This window comes from Culex pipiens, chromosome 2, assembly GCF_016801865.2.
Source record: "Culex pipiens pallens isolate TS chromosome 2, TS_CPP_V2, whole genome shotgun sequence".
Classification (NCBI taxonomy): domain Eukaryota; kingdom Metazoa; phylum Arthropoda; class Insecta; order Diptera; family Culicidae; genus Culex; species Culex pipiens.
This window is the reverse complement of record NC_068938.1, coordinates 48,095,727-48,118,443: the sequence shown is the minus strand read 5'-3', so window position 1 is coordinate 48,118,443 and position 22,717 is coordinate 48,095,727. Positions and strand designations below refer to the sequence as shown.

The window sequence follows — 22,717 nt, the reverse complement described above, 5'->3', positions numbered from 1 at the left end:
AAAATCAAGCTCATCTATGATCCCCAAAACCACTTTTGGACCGATCTGGCCACTTTGGGACCGGTTCCCGGTACTCCGGTGGAACCCGGAATAAGGCAAATTATGGGATTATTTCTGAATAATTTTTGACAGGGCAATATGGATGTCAAAGTTCATCATTTTCAAAATCAAGCTCATCTATGATCCCCAAAACCACTTTTGGACCGATCTGGCCACTTTGGGACCGGTTCCCGGTACTCCGGTGGAACCCGGAATATGGCAAATTACGGGATTATTTCTGAATAATTTTTGACAAGGCAATATAGATGCCAAAGTTCATCATTCCCAAAATCAAGCTCATCCGTGATCCCCAAAACCACTTTTGGACCGATCTGGCCACTTTGGGACCGGTTCCCGGTACTCCGGTGGAACCCGGAATAAGGCAAATTATGTGATTATTTCTGAATAATTTTTGACAGGGCAATATGGATGTCAAAGTTCATCATTTTCAAAACAAAGCTCATTTATGATCCCCAAAACCTCTTTTGGACCGATCTGGCCACTTTGGGACCGGTTCCCGGTACTCCGGTGGAACCCGGAATAAGGCAAATTATGGGATTATTTCTGAATAATTTTTGACAGGGCAATATGGATGTCAAAGTTCATCATTTTCAAAACAAAGCTCATTTATGATCCCCAAAACCACTTTTGGACCGATCTGGCCACTTTGGGACCGGTTCCCGGTACTCCGGTGGAACCCGAAATAAGGCAAATTACGGGATTATTTCTGAATAATTTTTGACAGGGCAATATGGATGTCAAAGTTCATCATTTTCAAAACAAAGCTCATTTATGATCCCCAAAACCACTTTTGGACCGATCTGGCCACTTTGGGACCGGTTCCCGGTACTCCGGTGGAACCCGGAATATGGCAAATTACGGGATTATTTCTGAATAATTTTTGACAAGGCAATATAGATGCCAAAGTTCATCATTCCCAAAATCAAGCTCATCCGTGATCCCCAAAACCACTTTTGGACCGATCTGGCCACTTTGGGACCGGTTCCCGGTACTCCGGTGGAACCCGGAATAAGGCAAATTATGTGATTATTTCTGAATAATTTTTGACAGGGCAATATGGATGTCAAAGTTCATCATTTTCAAAACAAAGCTCATTTATGATCCCCAAAACCTCTTTTGGACCGATCTGGCCACTTTGGGACCGGTTCCCGGTACTCCGGTGGAACCCGGAATAAGGCAAATTATGGGATTATTTCTGAATAATTTTTGACAGGGCAATATGGATGTCAAAGTTCATCATTCCCAAAATCAAGCTCATCCGTGATCCCCAAAACCACTTTTAGACCGATCTGGCCACTTTGGGACCGGTTCCCGGTACGCCGGTGGAACCCGGAATAAGGCAAATTACGGGATTATTTCTGAATAATTTTTGACAGGGCAATATGGATGTCAAAGTTCATCATTTTCAAAACAAAGCTCATTTATGATCCCCAAAACCACTTTTGGACCGATCTGGCCACTTTGGGACCGGTTCCCGGTACTCCGGTGGAACCCGAAATAAGGCAAATTACGGGATTATTTCTGAATAATTTTTGACAAGGCAATATGGATGCCAAAGTTCATCATTCCCAAAATCAAGCTCATCCGTGATCCCCAAAACCACTTTTGGACCGATCTGGCCACTTTGGGACCGGTTCCAAGTACTCCGGTGGAACTCGGAATATGGCAAATTACGGGATTATTTCTGAACAATTTTTGACAGGGCAATATGGATGTCAAAGTTCAACATTTTCAAAATCAAGCTCATCCATGATCCCCAAAACCACTTTTGGACCAATCTGGCCACTTTGGGACCGGTTCCCGGTACTCCGGTGAAACCCGGAATAAGGCAAATTACGGGATTATTTCTGAATAATTTTTGACAAGGCAATATGGATGTCAAAGTTCATCATTTTCAAAATCAAGCTCATCCAAGATCCCCAAAACCACTTTTGGACCGATCTGGCCACTTTGGGACCGGTTCCCGGTACTCCGGTGGAACCCGGAATAAGGCAAATTACGGGATTATTTCTGAATAATTTTTGACAGGGCAATATGGATGTCAAAGTTCATCATTTTCAAAATCAATCTCATCCAAGATCCCCAAAACCACTTTTGGACCGATCTGGCCACTTTGGGACCGGTTCCCGGTACTCCGGTGAAACCCGGAATAAGGCAAATTACGGGATTATTTCTGAATAATTTTTGACAAGGCAATATGGATGTCAAAGTTCATCATTTTCAAAATCAAGCTCATCCAAGATCCCCAAAACCACTTTTGGACCGATTTGGCCACTTTGGGACCGGTTCCCGGTACTCCGGTGAAACCCGGAATAAGGCAAATTACGGGATTATTTCTGAATAATTTTTGACAAGGCAATATGGATGTCAATGTTCATCATTTTCAAAATCAAGCTCATTTATGATCCCCAAAACCACTTTTGGACCGATCTGGCCACTTTGGGACCGGTTCCCGGTACTCCGGTGGAACTCGGAATATGGCAAATTACGGGATTATTCCTGAATAATTTTTGACAGGGCAATATGGATGTCAATGTTCATCATTTTCAAAATCAAGCTCATTTATGATCCCCAAAACCACTTTTGGACCGATCTGGCCACTTTGGGACCGGTTCCCGGTACTCCGGTGGAACTCGGAATATGGCAAATTACGGGATTATTCCTGAATAATTTTTGTCAGGGCAATATGGATGTCAATGTTCATCATTTTCATAATTTAGCTCATCTATGATCCCCAAAACCACTTTTGGACCGATCTGGCCACTTTGGGTCCGGTTCCCGGTACTCCAGTGGAACTCGGAATATGGCAAATTACGGGATTATTTCTGAATAATTTTTGACAGGGCAATATGGATGTCAAAGTTCATCATTTTCAAAACAAAGCTCATTTATGATCCCCAAAACCACTTTTTGACCGATCTGGCCACATTGGGACCGGTTCCCGGTACTCCGGTGGATCTCGGAATATGGCAAATTACGGGATTATTTCTGAATAATTTTTGACAGGGCAATATGGATGTCAAAGTACATCATTTTCGAAATCAAGCTCATCTATGATCCCCAAAACCACTTTTGGACCGATCTGGCCACTTTGGGACCGGTTCCCGGTACTCCGGTGGAACCCGGAACAAGGCAAATTATGGGATTATTTCTGAACAATTTTTGACTGGGCAATATGGAAGTCAAAGTTCATCATTTTCAAAACAAAGCTCATCCATGATCACCAAAACCACTTTTAGACCGATCTGGCCACTTTGGGACCGGTTCCCGGTACTCCATCCAGTGAAATCCGGAATATGGCAAATTACGGGATGATTTCTGAATATTTTTTGTCTGGGCAATATGGATGTCAAAGTTCATCATTTTCAAAATCAAGCTCATCCATGATCCCCAAAACCACTTTTGGACCGATCTGGCCACTTTGGGACCGGTTCCCGGTACTCCGGTGGAACCCGGAATAAGGCAAATTACGGGATTTTTTCTGTATAATTTATGGCATGGCAATATGGATGTCAAAGTTCATCATTATTCAGAAATAATCCCCTAATTTGCCATATTCCGGGTTCCACCGGAGTACCGGGAACCGGCCTCAAAGTGGCCAGATCGGTCCAAAAGTGGTTTTGGGGATCATAGATGAGCTAAATTATGAAAATGATGAACATTGACATCCATATTGCCCTGACAAAAATTATTCAGGAATAATCCCGTAATTTGCCATATTCCGAGTTCCACCGGAGTACCGGGAACCGGTCCCAAAGTGGCCAGATCGGTCCAAAAGTGGTTTTGGGGATCATAAATGAGCTTGATTTTGAAAATGATGAACATTGACATCCATATTGCCCTGTCAAAAATTATTCAGGAATAATCCCGTAATTTGCCATATTCCGAGTTCCACCGGAGTACCGGGAACCGGTCCCAAAGTGGCCAGATCGTTTCAAAAGTGGTTTTGGGGATCATAAATGAGCTTGATTTTGAAAATGATGAACTTTGACATCCATATTGCCCTGTCAAAAATTATTCAGGAATAATCCCGTAATTTGCCATATTCCGGATTTCACTGGAGTACCGGGAACCGGTCCCAAAGTGGCCAGATCGGTCCAAAAATGGTTTTGGGGATCATAAATGAGCTTGATTTTGAAAATGATGAACTTTGACATCCATATTGCCCTGTCAAAAATTATTCAGAAATAATCCCGTAATTTGCCATATTCCGGATTTCACTGGGTACCGGGAACCGGTCCCAAAGTGGCCAGATCGGTCTAAAAGTGGTTTTGGGGATCATAAATGAGCTTTGTTTTGAAAATGATGAACTTTGGCTTCCATATTGCCCTGTCAAAAATTATTCAGGAATAATCCCGTAATTTGCCATATTTCGGGTTCCACCGGAGTACCGGGAACCGGTCCCAAAGTGGCCAGATCGGTCCAAAAGTGGTTTTGGGGATCATAAATGAGCTAAATTATGAAAATGATGAACATTGACATCCATATTGCCCTGTCAAAAATTATTCAGGAATAATCCCGTAATTTTCCATAATCCGGGTTCCACCGGAGTACCGGGAACCGGTCCCAAAGTGGCCAGATCGATCCAAAAGTGGTTCTGGGGATCATGGACGAGCTAAATTTTGAAAATGATGAACTTTGACACCCATATTGCCCAGTCAAAAATTGTTCAGAAATAATCCCGTAATTTGCCATATTCCGGATTTCACTGGAGTACCGGGAACCGGTCCCAAAGTGGCCAGATCGATCCAAAAGTGGTTTTGGGGATCATAGATGAGCTTGATTTTGAAAATAATGAACTTTGACATCCATATTGCCATGCCAAAAATTATACAGAAATAATCCCGTAATTTGCCATATTCCGAGTTCCACCGGAGTACCGGGAACCGGTCACGAAGTGGCCAGATCGGTCCAAAAGTGGTTTTGGTGATCATGGATGAGCTTTGTTTTGAAAATGATGAACTTTGACACCCATATTGCCCAGTCAAAAATTATACAGAAATAATCCCCTAATTTGCCATATTCCGGGTTCCACCGGAGTACCGGGAACCGGTCCCAAAGTGGCCAGATCGATCCAAAAGTGGTTCTGGGGATCATTGATGAGCTTTGTTTTGAAAATGATGAACTTTGACTCCCATATTGCCCAGTCAAAAATTGTTCAGAAATATTCCCGTAATTTGCCTTATTCCGGATTTCACTGGAGTACCGGGAACCGGTCCCAAAGTGGCCAGATCGGTCCAAAAGTGGTTTTGGGGATCAAAGATGAGCTTGATTTTGAAAATGATGAACTTTGACACCCATATTGCCATGATAGAAATAGTTTTATTTCTGACCGTCCCTTGACCGGTTCCCCCGGGGTAGGGAACCTGCCCGTTCAATCCGGAACATCCCCGGAGGTGCAAAATCATTGGTCAGTATTGTCTGTTGGTAGAACAAAGATCGTAACATGAAAAAAATGTGTTTTTTTTCCAAGATTTCTATCAACAAAATAGTGCGGGACCCAAAAATGGCCATTTTTGACCCTGTTTGACCCAGTGACCCACCGGAATATCTCCGGCCACCGGAACATTTCCGGGTTCTGCGGGTCATTTTCGGAAAATAGACATTCTAACGAGTCCAACTAATAAAGAAGTATGCAAATTGGTTGAGTTTTCGCTGAGTTATGGCCATTTTAGTGATTCCAATTTCACCCAGGCCTATACGGGTTAAGGGGTTACATACATGTAGAAAATCACAAAATTTTATATTTCAGAAAATTCTTAAAATTCACTAAAAAGGTGATTTTTAATCACTCCTGAAAGTTTCATGAAGATATTTCATGACTGAACTGAGTAAGAGACGATTTAATTTCACAATTTTGCTATGAGCAAAGCGAACTGTCAAAAATTGTGAACGTTTTTCTTTAAACATCGAGTTGATTTACGGGTTCCACGATATCTCGAGATGTTATGGACCAAATTGGCTGAAATTTGAGGTGAAGACTCCCAAGACATATCCTGTGTGCATGACGAAGCCCGATTTTGAAATTTTGCTTTTTTAAAAATTACAAAAATCATAAACTAACGGTTTTTTTATATGTAAAACATAAAAATATTTTTATCTTTAAAAAAAAGTAAGTTTTTGAAAATCGGCCTTCGTCATGCACACAGGAACGGTTTAACGAGTCTTTACCAACATTTTGACCAGGGCACCCGTTTTTTGAAACTGCTAACTTAAAATAGCTATATCACGGCAATGATGCGTCCAAATGTCTTTATATTTATTTTGTTAATAGATGAAAATGTATATATTAATGCCCTGAAAAAAAGATTATCAAAAATTTTAAATGTGTGTTCATACCAACCTCTGACATTTTTGACGATTTACATGTATGTAACCCCTAAAAGATAAAGCTTGATTTTCATTTATCGGAAAACTTAAATATTGAATTAAATCTAATCGTAATTAGTTCTGAATGAAAACACTTTTTTACGTTGAAAAAAATACTGAAATTGCAGAAAACAAAGTCCAGGAAATTTTGATTAATAACGTAAAATATGTTTTAAGAATTTATATCTTCAAACATTCCGCATAAAATATGTGATAAATATGTGACATGGAATCTTATCAAACAGAATTTTTCATTGAAAAAAAAATCAGTTGAATACTAACAACTAGATAAATCAACATTGATTAAAATATTTAATAACAACAGAACAGGGAACAGGTAAAAAAATATGTCAAAATAAAATTCTCGATTTTTTTTTGTTTCAAAGGAATAATAACATTGATCATGTTTTAATCATTCGGTTTAAAATAAAATAAAATCATGGATTAAATTCAGTTATCTATAACATTATGGCATCTCCAGTTGAAACGAAATTGCAATAACTATACGTTTTCCAATTTTAAACTCAAACATTGAAATTATAAAATTGTTAAGCTTTTGGTTATTCTGGTTTTTAAATATAAACCCAATGTTCTAATGGTTTTGAAAAAAAAAATTGCAATTGGAAATTTTGATTTGCTTTTAATTTTCTTAAACAGTTTTTTTTTATACTTTTGTGTGTTTGAAATAACGTGATTACAAATCTTCATAAGAATAATATTCCAATAAAAAAACAGAAAATGCAAGCCTGAAAGGTTACAGGGCATCGATTTCAATCCAAAAAAGTCTTATTGGTTCATAAATGTGAAACAAGTTCCAACAATATTTATAAACCACAGAAAGCCACGTGCTTCGTCGCGTCACTCTTTCGTAATATCACAGTCCCATTAACTAGTGAAAGCTTGTGTGAAGCTGCAACCGAAATCCTTAAATTACTGAATGATTCTCGCTTTCCCACCCACACAAACACCGGATTCTAAGCACCATGCACAGTGTAGGGCCGAGTACAGCATCGCACCACCACGTCACCTTTCTTTCAGTTGTCCCTTTTTCGCACGTGCGCAAAGTGAAGCACCACGCGTTCGCAGTGAAGAAACACGTGTTTTTGTTTCGTTGCGTCATGGGTAGTTTGATTGAGTCATTCTGGTTCAAGGGGGAACAATGTCAAAAGGGGCCATTGTCGATTTGTGAACAAATTGTGACATTAGTTTTTAGCATTCAAAGATTTAAATAAACAGTTCATAGTTAGACTTTAGGTAGTGTAACTTTTTTGGATGTTTTTAAATTTGATCAAAAAACCGTGCTTATCCACTGCGTCCACATTCTCTCACACACACCCAACACAGAGTTGAACAACTTTGGCAGTAATAGCTGTCTCGCTTCTTCCACCACCTATGCTTATATACGATTTTTTGTTTCTCTTTCTTTCCTTCGATTGCTCTCTCACTCTCGCTCGCTCGCTGGTAGCACTCGGCTGCGAGCCGCCGTCGCCGATTCCGCCGCACATGACGCTGGTCCGTCGGAGCGAGCGAAGAGTCCGGTACGTCTGTGATCCCCTGTATGTTTTCCCCGACACAGCTGAGCCCAGTCGTGAGTTGGTCTGCACCGCGAGACACACGTGGAACCGACCGTTGCCGGCCTGTGTAGGTGAGTACCCGAACGCGCTCCTTGCGTCCTTCTTTTGTTTGCTTTTCAACGCCTGGCCTGCTTGTGTGATTGCGTGAGATTTGGGGATTGGGAGTTGGCTTGACCTGATACGGGTTCAAGAATCTAAAAGCCAGTAGGCCACGGGCCTGAAGCTCTGTGAAGATAGTGTTGATAAACTTAATGAAAACAAAAACGACCGTGTGTGACCTTTTGTACAGTTGCACAATGTTTGTGACAAAGTGGCAGATGGTTTCCAAAATAACGAAAACAAGGACCGTCGTGGTGGTGTTTGTGGACTGTTTTGGCTAACCACGTCGGAGGGGAGGAAACACAACTTCGTGTAGTAGAAGCGAGTAAAACGTGTTGCAGTCGGGTAGAATGAAGAACTTTAAATTTAGACTGGTCTCACCCGAAAGTGACACAAACATCACAACAGGAAAAACACAATTAGGGGGAAAGCGTGGCGTTTTTGGTGAACTAACATAGATCAAAACAGTAGTTGAATGAGTGAAGAAATCAAAATTTTGAAACGTCCACTCTAAAGCACTCAAGTTTCATCCTTATACAATGTTGCTCCCCCAACACTGTTCGTCTTATGCTCCTTTTATGCAACATGCGTCCATGATGGCCCCTAACCGCGACGCTGGTGATGAATTAATGTTTTTGTGTTAGTGTGTGCAAGGAAGCGCTTTATTGCATGAGGATGTGTGCTTGATTCATTCCGGACGACGACAACGACTCCGATCAAGGATGATCTGGGATCGGTTTCGGAAAAAGTGGCGTATGCGTCAAATTATACGAAATCGATTGTCACTTGCGTTGTTTTACAAGATTTTGAATGGGAAATGTGTAAAAAAGGGGATTAACTCAGTTCTGATTTCGTTTTTATTGCGCACAAATTTTGCCCCGCGCGAGAAGATGAAATGATAAACACATCAGTCAGGCAGGAGTATAGCGAAATGAATGACGCTGGTCAGCTGATACGATGCTTGGCAACGGATGAATGATTACAGTTGCGAGGGAAAAAATGTGTGTTCGTTTCATGATAACTGAGCCGGGCTTGCTTTGTCGAGGGTATGCTAATGGAATCACTTGTTTCGGTGTTGATTTCAGTGAATGTAATATTTAAAAAAAAATGGTCTGAATACTTTCAGAGCACATTAACATTTTAAACGGCTTTAAAAAAAAGATCCGAAGATTTAATTTTCTGAAGTTATAAATGGTTAGAAAAACTTAATTTTTGCAGTTCCGTCGTAAAACTCCTTACTTTTCCTGTCATTCTCGAACGAAGAAACAGCCAACTTTTCTCTACCCATAATAACAGAATCGAATAGTAAACCTTTTCAAAATAATGCTGAAATGTTCTACTTTTCAGCACTGAAATGGATGCTGAAAAGTTGAAAGTCAGCACTGTTTGGAAAAGTAATACTTTTCAACATTTTTTTGATTTAATCGATTTATTGACTAAATGCATGGACATTTGACCTAAAATTCTGTTCACAGGGTGTTTTACGGAGTTGCAAAAAATGTTGTATGGAACTCGTTGTAAAACTTGTTTTTTTCATCTCTCGTCGTAGTTATCCAACTCGGTGAACCTCGTTGGATAAATGTACGACTCGTGCTGAAAAAATTCTGTTTTTGCAATATGATGCATAAATTACTATCTTATTACTTATTAATTGCATGATCTCTGTTTGGTTTTAACTCTGTTTTATCCTGTATATTTTCTGAGTTCTGTTACTTATTTAATCTGTGAATTTTTTTTAATTGGTTTGGCCATTTTCTAAGCTACATGGTTGTGCAAAACTTTGTTATCACAACTTCGATTATTTTTCGAAAAAACGATGATAAATTGTTTCAAGTATATTATTAAAGCCATTTTTAAAATACTTGCGACCTATTTTGACTTTTATAATACAGTCGACTCTCTGGTTGTCAATATCCAAGGGACCGTCGAGGAAGAGAAGTATCAGTTTACAGAACGATGCAAAATGAAGACTCGATTGAAATTATTTTTTTTCTTTATAACCAGTTATGGGAGAGAATCATGGAAACGCCCAGCAAACAAAAACAAAGATATATCAAACACCCTTCAAAGCTTCGTTTCTCAAAGAAAAATGTCTATGCAAGCCATGAGAAACTGAAATTATTGACAACCGGAATAGATATTTGAAGCAAAAAAAATCCAAGGGACCGTCGAGGAAGAGATCCTTCAAGCAAGAGAAAATATCGAGGTATAAAGACAATCGAAGTATGCAGTTCGAAGGGACTGAAGAATTCATCGGTACATGGAGCAATATTGATATCGAGAAGATCGACAGCCAGAGAGTCGACTGTATAATAATAAATAATCATATTTTGCATTTGATTTTCAAATAGAATTTATCCTTGAAAGGACATTTTTTCAATAATGAAAATTTTTGAGGCACTTTGGCCACTAAAGCGTTTATTTTCAAGCTCAGTACAAGCCTTCAAAGTTTGACATTTTTTTCGGAAAATCGGCCCGAGGAAACCCGAATGGTGTCTCGGGCGTCGCATGGTGTGACTACCTTTTTTGCCAAGGTCAATTTTTCGAAAAATTGCCAAACTTTGAAGGCTTGCACCGAGCTCCAGGTTTCTCAGAACTCCAATGTTATATATACCAAAATATGCGTAAGGATCTGGCCTACACGCAAATGACGTCCAATCAGGCTCATATTTAGGATTTGGGCTCAGTATGCCCACCGGAACAAGCCCCTGAGTGCCCGCCAAAAACTCATTTTTATTACACTCTATTGCTTATTAGTCTAGAAACGTAACGTAAAAATCTTTAAAAAAAAAATGCGTTTGAGTTGTTTAAAATAAATAAATTGGATTCCTTTTTAATGTTCTGAAATATGATAACCAAGTTGATTATTCCAAAAAGTTGCAAAAAATTAAACAATATGATTTATTTTGATTGAAATTTCAAATTTATGATTAGTTAAAAACTAAACTTGCAAAAACAAAAAAAAAAATGCTTTATTTTTTTAATTTCTAAAGCTCTGGTTTATTCGCTTATATTCTATTTTTTTTAAGAAAAGTGATATTTGTATAATACAATGCATTTAATAATAATATGTTTCATAAAAATTACCAAAATTCTGATCTGATCTGATCAAATGAACACAATGTTTGCTGATTTGAAAGTCTTGGAACCAAAGAATCACAGCTGAAAATTTTGTTCTATGATTTTCAGAATGTTTTACGTAACACATAAAAAACAATGGTTAAAATCCATTACCAGAATGATGAGATATGATTTTTATGAAATAAAATTATCGGAATTTAGAACATTACATAAAGCACCATGCGTCGCCATAAAAATGTACTGGGAATTCATTTTGATGGAAATGCATAGTACTTTAAGTTCGATTTATATTCCAAACTTCGATTTTTTTCAAACGATTATATCTCAGAATCCTGTTATCATCCTGAAATATCCTGAAAAAATAAAGGAAAATATATTCAGCTGTGAGCTATTTGGTCACGAGATCTTAAACTTTTCATTTGATCTGTAGGGGAAGGTGGGGCAAGACGACCATATTTGGCAAGAGGAACAATCGCTCGTACGGCAGTAATTTTTACACTTTTGATTATTTCCAGTATGAGGAATTGTTGCTAGCAATGCAATTAGCTAATTCTACTACCACATAACCGCCAAAACGACGTAAACGCCACGGGGCATAAGATTGAATGAGGTTTTTGTCAAAATCTTAGCTTTCTTATAATTTTTGGAAAGTACAAATTAAGGCTTTGGGTTCCTTTTAAGGCTCATTTTATCAAAATGCTATTTTTCCTAGATCAGTGTGTCCTATCAATGACTTGCACCACGGGATTGAAACTCGTCTGAGAAACCTGTATCATTTTTTCCTTCAAAACGGTGGCGCCGGGTGGTGGTAGCTGCCCTGTTTATTACACTGTGAAATTATCCATGGCTAATCCAAGGAACCAAAAGGTGACAACAGAAATGTCCGTCCAAAAGGGGTGCTGCAAAAAAACTTATTAATTTTAATAAATTTTCAAACAAATCAGTAACGAATTACAAGTTTGATAGTCGAACTATACTTAAAATGTGGTTTTGTTATTTGTTTTTGCAAAACCGCATATTTTTTAACGAAAGTGCCAAAAATATTCGTAATCACCTTTTGTCTCTTGGTGGCGCTTTGTGTTAGTATGTGTGTGGTCGATGTTTTTGGACGTGCACGCAGAACACAGAACAGTGAGAACTAGCGAAAAAGCCTCACCTTCTTCTGATACAAGTCGCCATATTGAAATTGCTTGAAGATTCATACCCGTGCTTGCACCTATTATAAAGTATGATTTAACTTTTGGTTATTTTTGTTGAGAGCATAAAAAATACAGTGAAATCATGAAAATTTACTATTTATTATTCAAGTAATATTTTTTTGGTAAAATATTTTTTTGGTAAAATATTTTTTTAAATTTAAAAATAAAAGAAACGTTTCAAATACATTCTAATCTAATGTATCTAAGTGATAAAAGTTCAATTGTTAACAAATTAACAGATTGTTTCATGCATTGTTCCTCTTGGCTCAACGGGTTGTTCGTCTTGTCCCACAAGTTGAGTAGAACGTACGGAAAATCAAAAAAATTAAAATCAATTTTTTACATTAAAAACAGTTTTTTTTTAAACTTGTTCTATCGAATTCTTAGTCAAGACCTGCAATAAGATGATTATAAAAAAATCCGACAGATTTTTTTTACTTTTTCAATGAGTTATAACGAGCATTTCCTTAGCTTGTTCCACTTGCCCCAATTCCCCTTAAGTGCATTTAGCTATGTTTGTAATATAAATTGTCTAAGTACTTTTCATTGTAAACCCAGCTAATAACTTTTCGTTTGAAACGTGACGATCTAAAATTGGTTCTGCCGTTTTGGAGATATGTTTTTTTAAATGTTGTTTTTTGCGAAAACCTTTTTTTTAAAAACTCATTTTTTGGCAAAAAAAAATACAGTCTAATTATTTTGGATTTTGGAATCGAGGCACCATTAATGAGGGTCCTGCTGGTTTGACGTGGGATGGCTGTTTAACTAATTTTCTGGAATCATGATTCAATTTTTATTGTTTGCATATCATTTCTCTTATTATTTTCTGTTTACATCTAATTAAATAGAAAGAATACCATTTTTACACTGTTTTATCATATTTTCAGGTTAGTTGGGGAAATTCTGTTGAATGATTTTTCAAGAAGAATCATTATTCTTCAAGATTAAAAATCAAAGGGTTTCCTAACGAATTAACCCTTTTGACAAGCTGTTGATACAAGCGTTCAAATACTTTTTTCCTCCTTTCAGTCCCTGAAACGCTGGAAACTTTTCGGTTCCAAAACTTTTAAAAGATGTTCAAATATTTACCATCCCCGAAAAAAAAACGAGTTCCAAGCTTCGTTTCCCAACGGTTTGTCTCTCGCAACCATCGAAAAATCGATCCAACATTGGCTGTCCCACTGACCAAACAAAGTTTCCTCCAAGTGAAACATAAACACAAACACCTTCAACCTTTTCTGCAATTCGGAGACGAATTCATCACAATTCCGGCAAGTTTTGGATTAATTATTAACAAACCATCTTTGCTGGGGGATTGGTTGGGGCGGGGGGGCTTATGTTTTTGATCGTATACATAAAATTTCAAATGGATAAGTTATACTGTTTACAACATCGGTTAGGAAAGTGTAGATTCTTGTGGGTGGTTACTTTGAGCTAAGGCGTCGCAAGAAGGGAGCCAGATCTGCTTGTGCTAGGCAAAATAATTGGAAGTCGTTCCCTGCTGCGTGCAAGCTATTACACCCGAGCGCTGACGGAAATGTCTCCTCCGGGGGTCCTTTTGTTTTGCAGCGTCAAATTTGCCCAACCTCCCCCCCAGCAGCAGCAGCAGTTGAGCTGTGCACCTGTCATGGTGTTGGGCATATGCCACTCCCAGCTTGGCTTCACTCCTCGGGGAGTTGCGTGCGCGTGAATATGTTGGGTACTTTCGTTGACTGATTTTATGTGATGAGCCTTTCGCCAGGGGTACTTTGTGTGTTGAGCTGACGTCATACGCGTTAAACACCATGTAAGCTTTTGCTTTGAGGATATCCGTTAAATTTCGAGAACAAATTTGGATCGGAAATACAAATTTTTGTGACCTTATTCTTTTTACCATATTTTTAAAAAAATATTAAATTTAATGTTGAACCTAAAAAAATCCAAAAAGCTTATTCTTGGGTGAATTGCACAGAACTATTTGAAATAAATGATTTTTTCAACTAACTTACTAGTAAATTTTTACTCCATAAATCAGTAAGGATATCCGCAAAATTTAGGGAACAAATTTGGGTCGGATATCATATTTTCTGTTACCTTATTCCTTTTCACGGCGTGTTTTCTAGAACAACCTTATCAGGAAAAAATAGTCATCGCTACTTTCAAATGTGTCTTATAGGAAATTTTCTCAGCTTTCCAATGGTTCTAAGAGTGAAATGTTTCATCGAGAAATTAGTTAAATGTTTCATCGAGAAATTATATAAGTTTTTTTTTGTTTTAAAATCCTTCATCATTTATTGAAACTTTTTAAAAACAGTTCAGGAAACTTATCAAATTATGTGTTTTATGAGTAATTTATTCATCAAAACGTGCAAAACAAGATAAGAAACAAATTTTTGGAAGGTTGCAAATCGCTAAACATTTTGAAAATTATATTTTAATTATTTTTTTTAATTTGTGGGATTTATTCAGTAATTATTATCATAAAACCATGAAAATGTTATCAGAATTAATAGATTATTACTTAATTGTTGTGAACATGTATCACGTGTCTGCTCTGATTTGGCTGATACAACCAAAATTTTTGCAGGTGTGAGATTGTTAAAAATATTATTGTATTTTTAGGAATATATATGATATTTCCTTAATCAAACATGAACCAGGAACATATATAGATACCGTAAACCGGGGTGACTTTGATAGGATTTCAATTTGTTTTTAGAATATTTTCCAACAGGTAAGGTTTTTCTCAAGATTATTATTTTTAAAACATGTACTTGGGTAGTCCACACAAAGTCCATGCACTATTTTGGAAAAAAAGTTTTTTCAATAGTGTTTAGACAAATAGTTACGTTAAAAATTCTTGGTTTTAATTCCGGGGTGACTTTGATAGTCATAGTTTTTCTTGTTAAAATCATATTTAAGATGTTCAAAATTTATTTGTACGTTAAATTTACCATCACTAAAGTAGCTGATAAAGTTTGTAAGAAAAAAAATCAATGTTTATATTAAGTCAACTAAGTTTATAAGCTTTTTAACAAAATACATATAAATTTTAGGTAAAATTGTTAAAAAGTCGGAATTTTGCCTGGAATTTGTTAAAAATAGTTTTGTTTATAAAATTATCGATTTATATTGCATTTTAAACTGAATTCGAAGCACGAATCACAAGTTTTCACATTTTACATGAAATTTGTTCAACTGAATTTGCCTATAAATTTGGAGATTTTTTTTTAAATTGTGCTTCAAAAACACATATTATTTATTATTTACAAACTTATTTAACCTTCTCCTAGTGGAAAATTGTCCAAAGAATCCGAAAATGCATTCCGTTTTCCGATTAAAAATCATGTTCATTGAGAAAATCATGACACTTTGAGAAGTTTAAAATAATGACTTTCATCCACTTTTTCTTAACTATAGTTAACTAACTTTATAAACTTTTCAAAAATTTATGAAAAGTTCTTCATGAGGTACTTTGAACACTTCTCTACCACGGTCAGTATGTTTCTGAACCATTCCTTACGTATTTTAATTGTACTCTTCATTTTGCGGAAAAATCGCAAACCTATCAAAGTCACCCCGGCTATCAAAGTCACCCCGTTTTACGGTACAAAATATGATTTAAAATTGAAAATGTACTACAAATTACTGTTGCATGCATCAAATGTCATATTTTCATGAGTATATAGTAATAGTAGTTTATGCAACAAGTTGCAAAAAGAGGATTTTTTCAGCACGAGTCGTAAATTTATCCAACGAGGTTCACCGAGTTGGATAAATACGAAGAGTGCTGAAAAAATCAAGTTTTGCAACGAGTTCCATACAACATTTTTTGCAATTCCAAAAAACACACACTGAGTGAAATTTTATGTCAAATTTTCATGTATTTTATCAATAAATCGTTTAAATAAAAAAAATGTTGAAAAGTGTTACTTTTCGAAACAAGTGCTGAAAAGTTCAACTTTTCAGCACCCATTTGAGTGCTGAAAAGTAGAACTTTTCAGCATTTATTTTGAAAAGTGTTGCTATTCGATTCTGTTATTTTTGGTGCAGAAAAGTAGGCTATTTCGTCGTTCAAGAATGACAGGAAAAGTAAGTAGTTTCACGACGGAATTGCAAAAATATATTTTTTTAAATGTTTTACTGTTTACAATGCATTGAAAGTAGCAATAAAATTCGTGTGTTTCAACTGAGAATGTTGAAAACACCTTCACAATTTTTTTATGTTGAAATAAAAATAAAATATTAATTTTAACAAAAAAAAAATCAGACAGAACCCTGCATTACAAGCTATTTGAACAAAACTCATGATACTTGTAAAACGTTTTTTTAAACAGATAAGACTTCTATAATATTTCTGATTCCTTGATCATTTCATACAAAAAACTAAAAAAAATCTTTCAAACTCATGAAAAGTATTCCCCCTGAAACTCTACACAGTAATTTGTATTTCACGAAATCGAAACTATTGGCACTACGCCCCCCGGGGCATGGCCTTCCTCTAACGTGGGATTTCTGCTCCAGCGCCTCTGACGAGACAGGAGAAACCGGGACCGACGTTTTACTTCACCATCCGATAGAAGCTCAGTGGATAAGGCGGGAATCGAACCCGCGTCTCATAGCATCATCGGGATCGGCAGCCGAAGCCGCTACCCCTGCGCCACGAGACCCACCCAATTTGTATTTCAATTTCAAGTAAATAACATGTTTTGGTATCCATGCAACTGGTTAATATTTGGTTTAGGAAAAATGATATTTATTCATAAAAAATCTAGTAATGCCCTATCAATCTCAAACCAGCAAAAATTTCGGTTGTATCAGATTAATCAAAGATCAAAGCAGACGGCTGATATTTGTTCACAAAAGTTATGCAATAATCTATTAATTCTTGTAAACATATATTTTAATACGGTTTTCTGAATTAAATTTCTGAATAAATCCCGCATATTCAAAAACTCCTTAAGAAATTTGTTTTAAGTGTTAAGCGATTTGCAACCTTTTACAAAGTTGTTTCTTGTTTTATTTTGCACATTTTGATTAGTAAATGACACATAAAACACATCACTTGACAAGCTTCCTGAACTGTTTTTAAAAAGTTTCCAATAAATGATGAAGGGATTTAAAACAAAAAACCTTAAAATTAAGATATCTCAGAAATTTTCCGATGAAACATTTCGCTCTTAGAAGCATTGGAAAGCTGAGAAAATTTCCTATAAGACACATTTGAAAGTAGCGATGACTATTTTTTCTCGTTAAGGTTGCCCAGAAAACACGCCGTGCTTTTACTATATTATTCAGAATCAATTTAAATTTCATTTTGAACCTTAAAACAACAATAAAATATGCTCATTCTGGAGTGAATTACACAGACATATTTAGAAGAAATCAGTATTTTTGAACTATTCAACTTACCAGTCAATGACATGACATTTCGTACTTCATAAATCAGTAATGCAAACCGACATTATATCTGACTCCAAGTCACCGCCATTAATATTTTATTTCTTTTCAATCGTGCTGTGGTGCTGTATTTCTCCCGCCTGCACATCTGTTTATCGTCAAAGTTAATTTCAATCAACCAGTTTACACCATTAATGCATTTGCCCTCGTTTGTGTGACTTGTGTCAGTCAGTCAGTGTGTTGGGTGGAGTGGAAATTGATTTCCTTCGGTTTCCCCAATCTCCCAATAGTCCTATACCCAACAGTCAGATGTTCCTACTGATAATGGTAACGCGTCGTCGTCGTAGTCGTATCGCGAACATTTCCATTAATTTGAATCGCGTTTCCAAGAAGCAATTCGATGAGATCGTTAGCAGAAACAAAACCTTGGATCGAAATGAAACACAATCCTTTGATGTTGGGGTGGGGTAATTTTTGGCGTAAATATTTTCTTTTCGAACGGGTGGTTTTCTCAGAGTATTTTTTCTTCAGCTTTATTTTTAACATTTTGTCGTCGTTGGCGTTACAAACAGTAGAAAGTGAAAATAAAGCGACAATAACAAGCAAGGTATTGACTTAATGCGTTCAATGGGCATCGATGGATTCTTTGGGATGAAAACGTCAAGTAGAAACGACGCACAGCGTTTTAAAAATAAACCACTTATTCACGCAGCAAGTGGAAAATTATAACGATGTTGGTTGATGAAAAATGAAATTAAAGGATGAAGGGAGCATAAATTATAATAATTGAGCTAGGAATGTCCCGCTGCGTATTGAAGCCGCAAACTCGGGAACCCGCACAGATGGCACAATCCGGCTTAGCCGGGTGCACCCGATATGGGGTAACAGGTTAATAAATGTCAAGCAACGAATAGGGCCGAACCGACACATTGATCGAATCAATTAATTAATTCTTTCGATTGCAGATAATTGAATCATGGGGGCAAACCACATTCTGCCCTGTTTGACAGGGTTTTGCATTACAATTGTGTGCTCGGTTCACGTGCTACTGGGTTAAACTTTAATTCATGTCTGAGATTGACTTTATTTCAACTTTAACTTTAAGGGTAATTTTAAGAGAAATTTAATGTACTTTTCTAATCTACATTGATACATAAGGGTAATTTTTTTCATTTAGAACAAAATTTTTCATTTTAAAATTTCGTTTTTTTTTCTAACTTTGCAGGGTTTATTTTTAGAGTGAAACAATGTTCTACAAAGTTTTATAGCAGGCAATATAAAATATTTTAATATAAAAACATAAGGGGTTTGCTTATAAATATAACGAGTTATCGCAATTTCACGAAAAAAAGATACTTAATCCACCATCCAGGTGGTTGGTGCCTTCCTCACATTTAAAGGGTGCTATCCAAAATAGACGCAAAATGGCGGTGTTTTTCATTGTTTTAACAATTTGACTCATTATTCATACCACTAGATTGGGTAGTAAAATCTTCATATTGCAGGACACTTTTTGCTTACAACTTATGACAGGATAGTCAGATCTCCAATCCAATTCGTGCTCGTTGAAAAGGTCTTTTGATTAACTATCCAACGATAGGCCGCATGAGAGATCTGGACAACGTTTTCATCAAAATATCTGAGATCCGGCCTCCAAAAAGTGCATAAATAACACTTAAGTGCTGAGCAGTTCTCTCAGATTTCGGTCATTCCATTTTTTTGTATTCTTAATCCGACTGAAACTTTTTTGGTGCCTTCGGTATGCCCAAAGAAGCCATTTTGCATCATTAGATTCTCCATATAATTTTCCATACAAATTTGGCAGCTGTCCATACAAAAATGATGTATGAAAATTGAAAAATCTGTATCTTTTATAGTAATTTTTTGATCGATTTGGTGTCTTCGGCAAAGTTGTAGGTATGGATATGGACTACATTGAAAAAAATAATGCACGGTAAAAAAATTTTTGGTGATTTTTTATTGAACTTTTTGTCACTAAAACTCGATTTGCAAAATAAAGCGCAGCAAACACTATTTTTATTTATTTTTATTTCTTTAGAGGACATCAAATGCCAACTTTTCAGAAATTTCCAAGTTGTGCAAAAAATCTTTGACCGAATTATGATTTTTTTAATCAATACTGATTTTTTCAAAAAATCGAAATATCGGTCGTAAAAATTTTTCAACTTCATTTTTCGATGTAAAATCAAATTTGCAATCAAAAAGTACTTTAGTGAAATTTTGATAAAGTGCACCGTTTTCAAGTTAAATCCATTTTTAGGTCACTTTTTTGAAAATAGTCGGAGTTTTTCATTTTTTTAAATTAGTGCACATGTTTGCCCACTATAAAAAAAATATTTTTGAAAAGCTGAGAAAATTCTCTATATTTTGCTTTTTTGAACTTTGTTGATACGACCCTTAGTTGCTGAGATATTGCCATGCAAGTGTTTAAAAACAGGAAAATTGATGTTTTTTAAGTCTCACCCTAACAGCCCACTATTTTCTAATGTCGATATCTCAGAAACTAATGGTCCGATTTACAATGTTAAAATATGAAACATTCGTGAAATTTTCCGATCTCTTCGAAAAAAATATTTTGAAATATTTTAAACCAAGAGAAACATTTCAAAAGGGCGTAATATTGAATTTTTTGACCTTTTAAAATGTTAGTCTTGATTTAAAATTTTTGAAAGTATTTTTTTCGAAGGCATCAAAAAAGTTTCAGTCGGATTAAAAAATACAAAAAATAAAATTCCAAAAAAAAGACCAATTTCGTGAAGAATTGCTCTGCTTATAACTTTTGAAAGGGTTGTCAGATCTACAATTTCTTGGATGTGTTCGAAAGGTCTTTCAAATACCTTTCTGAAAATGACGTCGTGCTCGAAAATCACGTTTTAGACGAGTTTTGAGGTCGCTATATCTTCTATCAGGAGCAAGTTAGCACCATACTCTCTTGGGGAAAGTTGTAGAGGCCATTCCAGAGCATCCGAATATGAGTCCGGTTTTGATATAGCATGAAATGTGGATTTGATAAATATTATATTCCAAAAAAAAAATTTTCCCCATACAAATTTATATGGACAATTGAATCGTTTTGCGCAAAGTGAGGACGAAACCAATCGGTCCCTAACTTTGGGGAGTTGTTTAGGGCCCCAAAAGAAACTGAAAAAGTGCTGTACAGGAAAATCGATTTTGATATTACACCCTAATGGGTCAATCTTTGGTTTCAGTGGGTAGCCCCGAAAAAAACCCGGATTCGAACCATGTGATCCAATGTGATCCGTTCTCAGAATCAACTCTGCGGTAAACACAACGCAGTAGGGCTGACCGCTTTAATTTTTGTAGTACATTTTCGAGTATTCAGCAATTCCCCACGAAAACAGCACGGAAGTAAACAAAAGTGCTCGGATCGGGCACAACATTTTTGTGAGGGTTCCCTGGCCGAAATAATTAGACCCGTATTTTTTTTTTGTTAGGTCATTAGGGTGACCTACACCGTGTTAGGGTGGTCTGAAAAATGGCATTTTCGTCGTTTTTCGCAAAAACCACTTTTTTCGAAAAATTATAACTCCTCGCGTGTAGGAAGTTTCAAAAATCTAGCCCAACATATGAAAAGGGCGTATGAAACTTTAAAATACCGTTTCGACGGTGTCTGGACCAAAGAGCCTATGTCTGGAAATATTTTAATTGGATTCCCCGGACATTTTTACGTAACATAATAAAAAATGGAAGGAGTTCATTTACAGGATTCCGAGGTATGATTTTTGCTTGAAAAATAAAAAAGTTTTCCGAAATTTGACATTTTCCGAAAAATCCTGAGATTGTTCGGAATATTATTGAAAATTTTAATTTTCTGTAAATATTGCTTGCTCCGGTTAACTGAACACTCTAGCTGGAATAATTTTTTTTGAATTGACTAGAATCAACGCAATGCTAGTTCTGTGAGGTTGTGTGCTGCCGGGGTAGATGTTAACCTAAAGTGATTAATTGGATGTCACTTATGGGGTCAGCGGTACGGGCATTAATGTGTCAATCAAAGTTTATGACAGGACAAGGCTGATGGGCTAACTGGTTTGAGCTACCGCTTTTGGTGGATCAATTTTTAACTGCATTAACATTTATAAATGAAGTTCGGTATGCTTTTTCAAGGGTTCTTTGTTCAGCACTTTGGAAGTTTTCTGCTATCTACACAAATTTCAATAATTGTATCTTATGAAGCATGATTTTCCAAGGTAGATCTTAATTTAAGTCTATTTAAAAAAAAGATTGTTTATCTCGACAGAACATTCAACTCCAATAATGAAATGGAAAGCAAGATGGCTAAAAACATGTTTCCGGCTTCTGTTTAAAACAGTTCTTAAAAATAAATCGGGCTTAAAATCAACTGTTTTTAAGAAATCACAACAAAAAAAAGTTATTGTTAATGGACAAAGGAAAATGAAATTAAACACTTCCGCTGATGTATTTATTAAACAATTGCTAAAATTATCCCTTTTTAAATGCTGTTTTTTGAAGTGTTTGAAAGGAATGCAATCGTAAAGTTGTATAAAAACATCAATCTTATCAAACATTATCATTAATCTATATTCCCTCAATACAAACTCGATGTCCGGGCCAAACAATTCAACGGTGTTCGGCTTTGTCATTCAAATCCAGCCATAATCCTCAAACAACTCAACGCCCCGATAAGCTCCAATTGCACAAATGATAACAAAGTTTTCAATACACCATCAGCGTCCAACGACCACTCTCTGCCACATAATTCCCTGGCCATTGTTACTACTAGTAGTGTCCCGTGAACAAATAAACAAACACACACGTTCACAAAAGAGTTCCAATGAATGGCGCCATCGACAACGAGCAAGAGAGTGTATTAGTAACGTGAGAACTGTTTGATAACAGAGAGCGTCCACTTTTGTACTCGAGTTGAGCCGCGGCCCGTAACGACCATCAGCG

The 22,717-nt window shown here is 36.5% G+C and overlaps 1 protein-coding gene across 1 annotated transcript in view; it reads left to right on the top strand.

The window, feature by feature from the left end:
* LOC120428324 (uncharacterized) overlaps positions 1-22,717 on the top strand; it is a 229,376-nt gene that overhangs the window by 195,957 nt on the left and 10,702 nt on the right. The window contains exon 10 of the mRNA XM_052706902.1: positions 7,895-8,074. Within this exon, the coding sequence (XP_052562862.1) occupies positions 7,895-8,074 (180 nt within the window). The remainder of the gene's footprint in view (positions 1-7,894; positions 8,075-22,717) is intronic.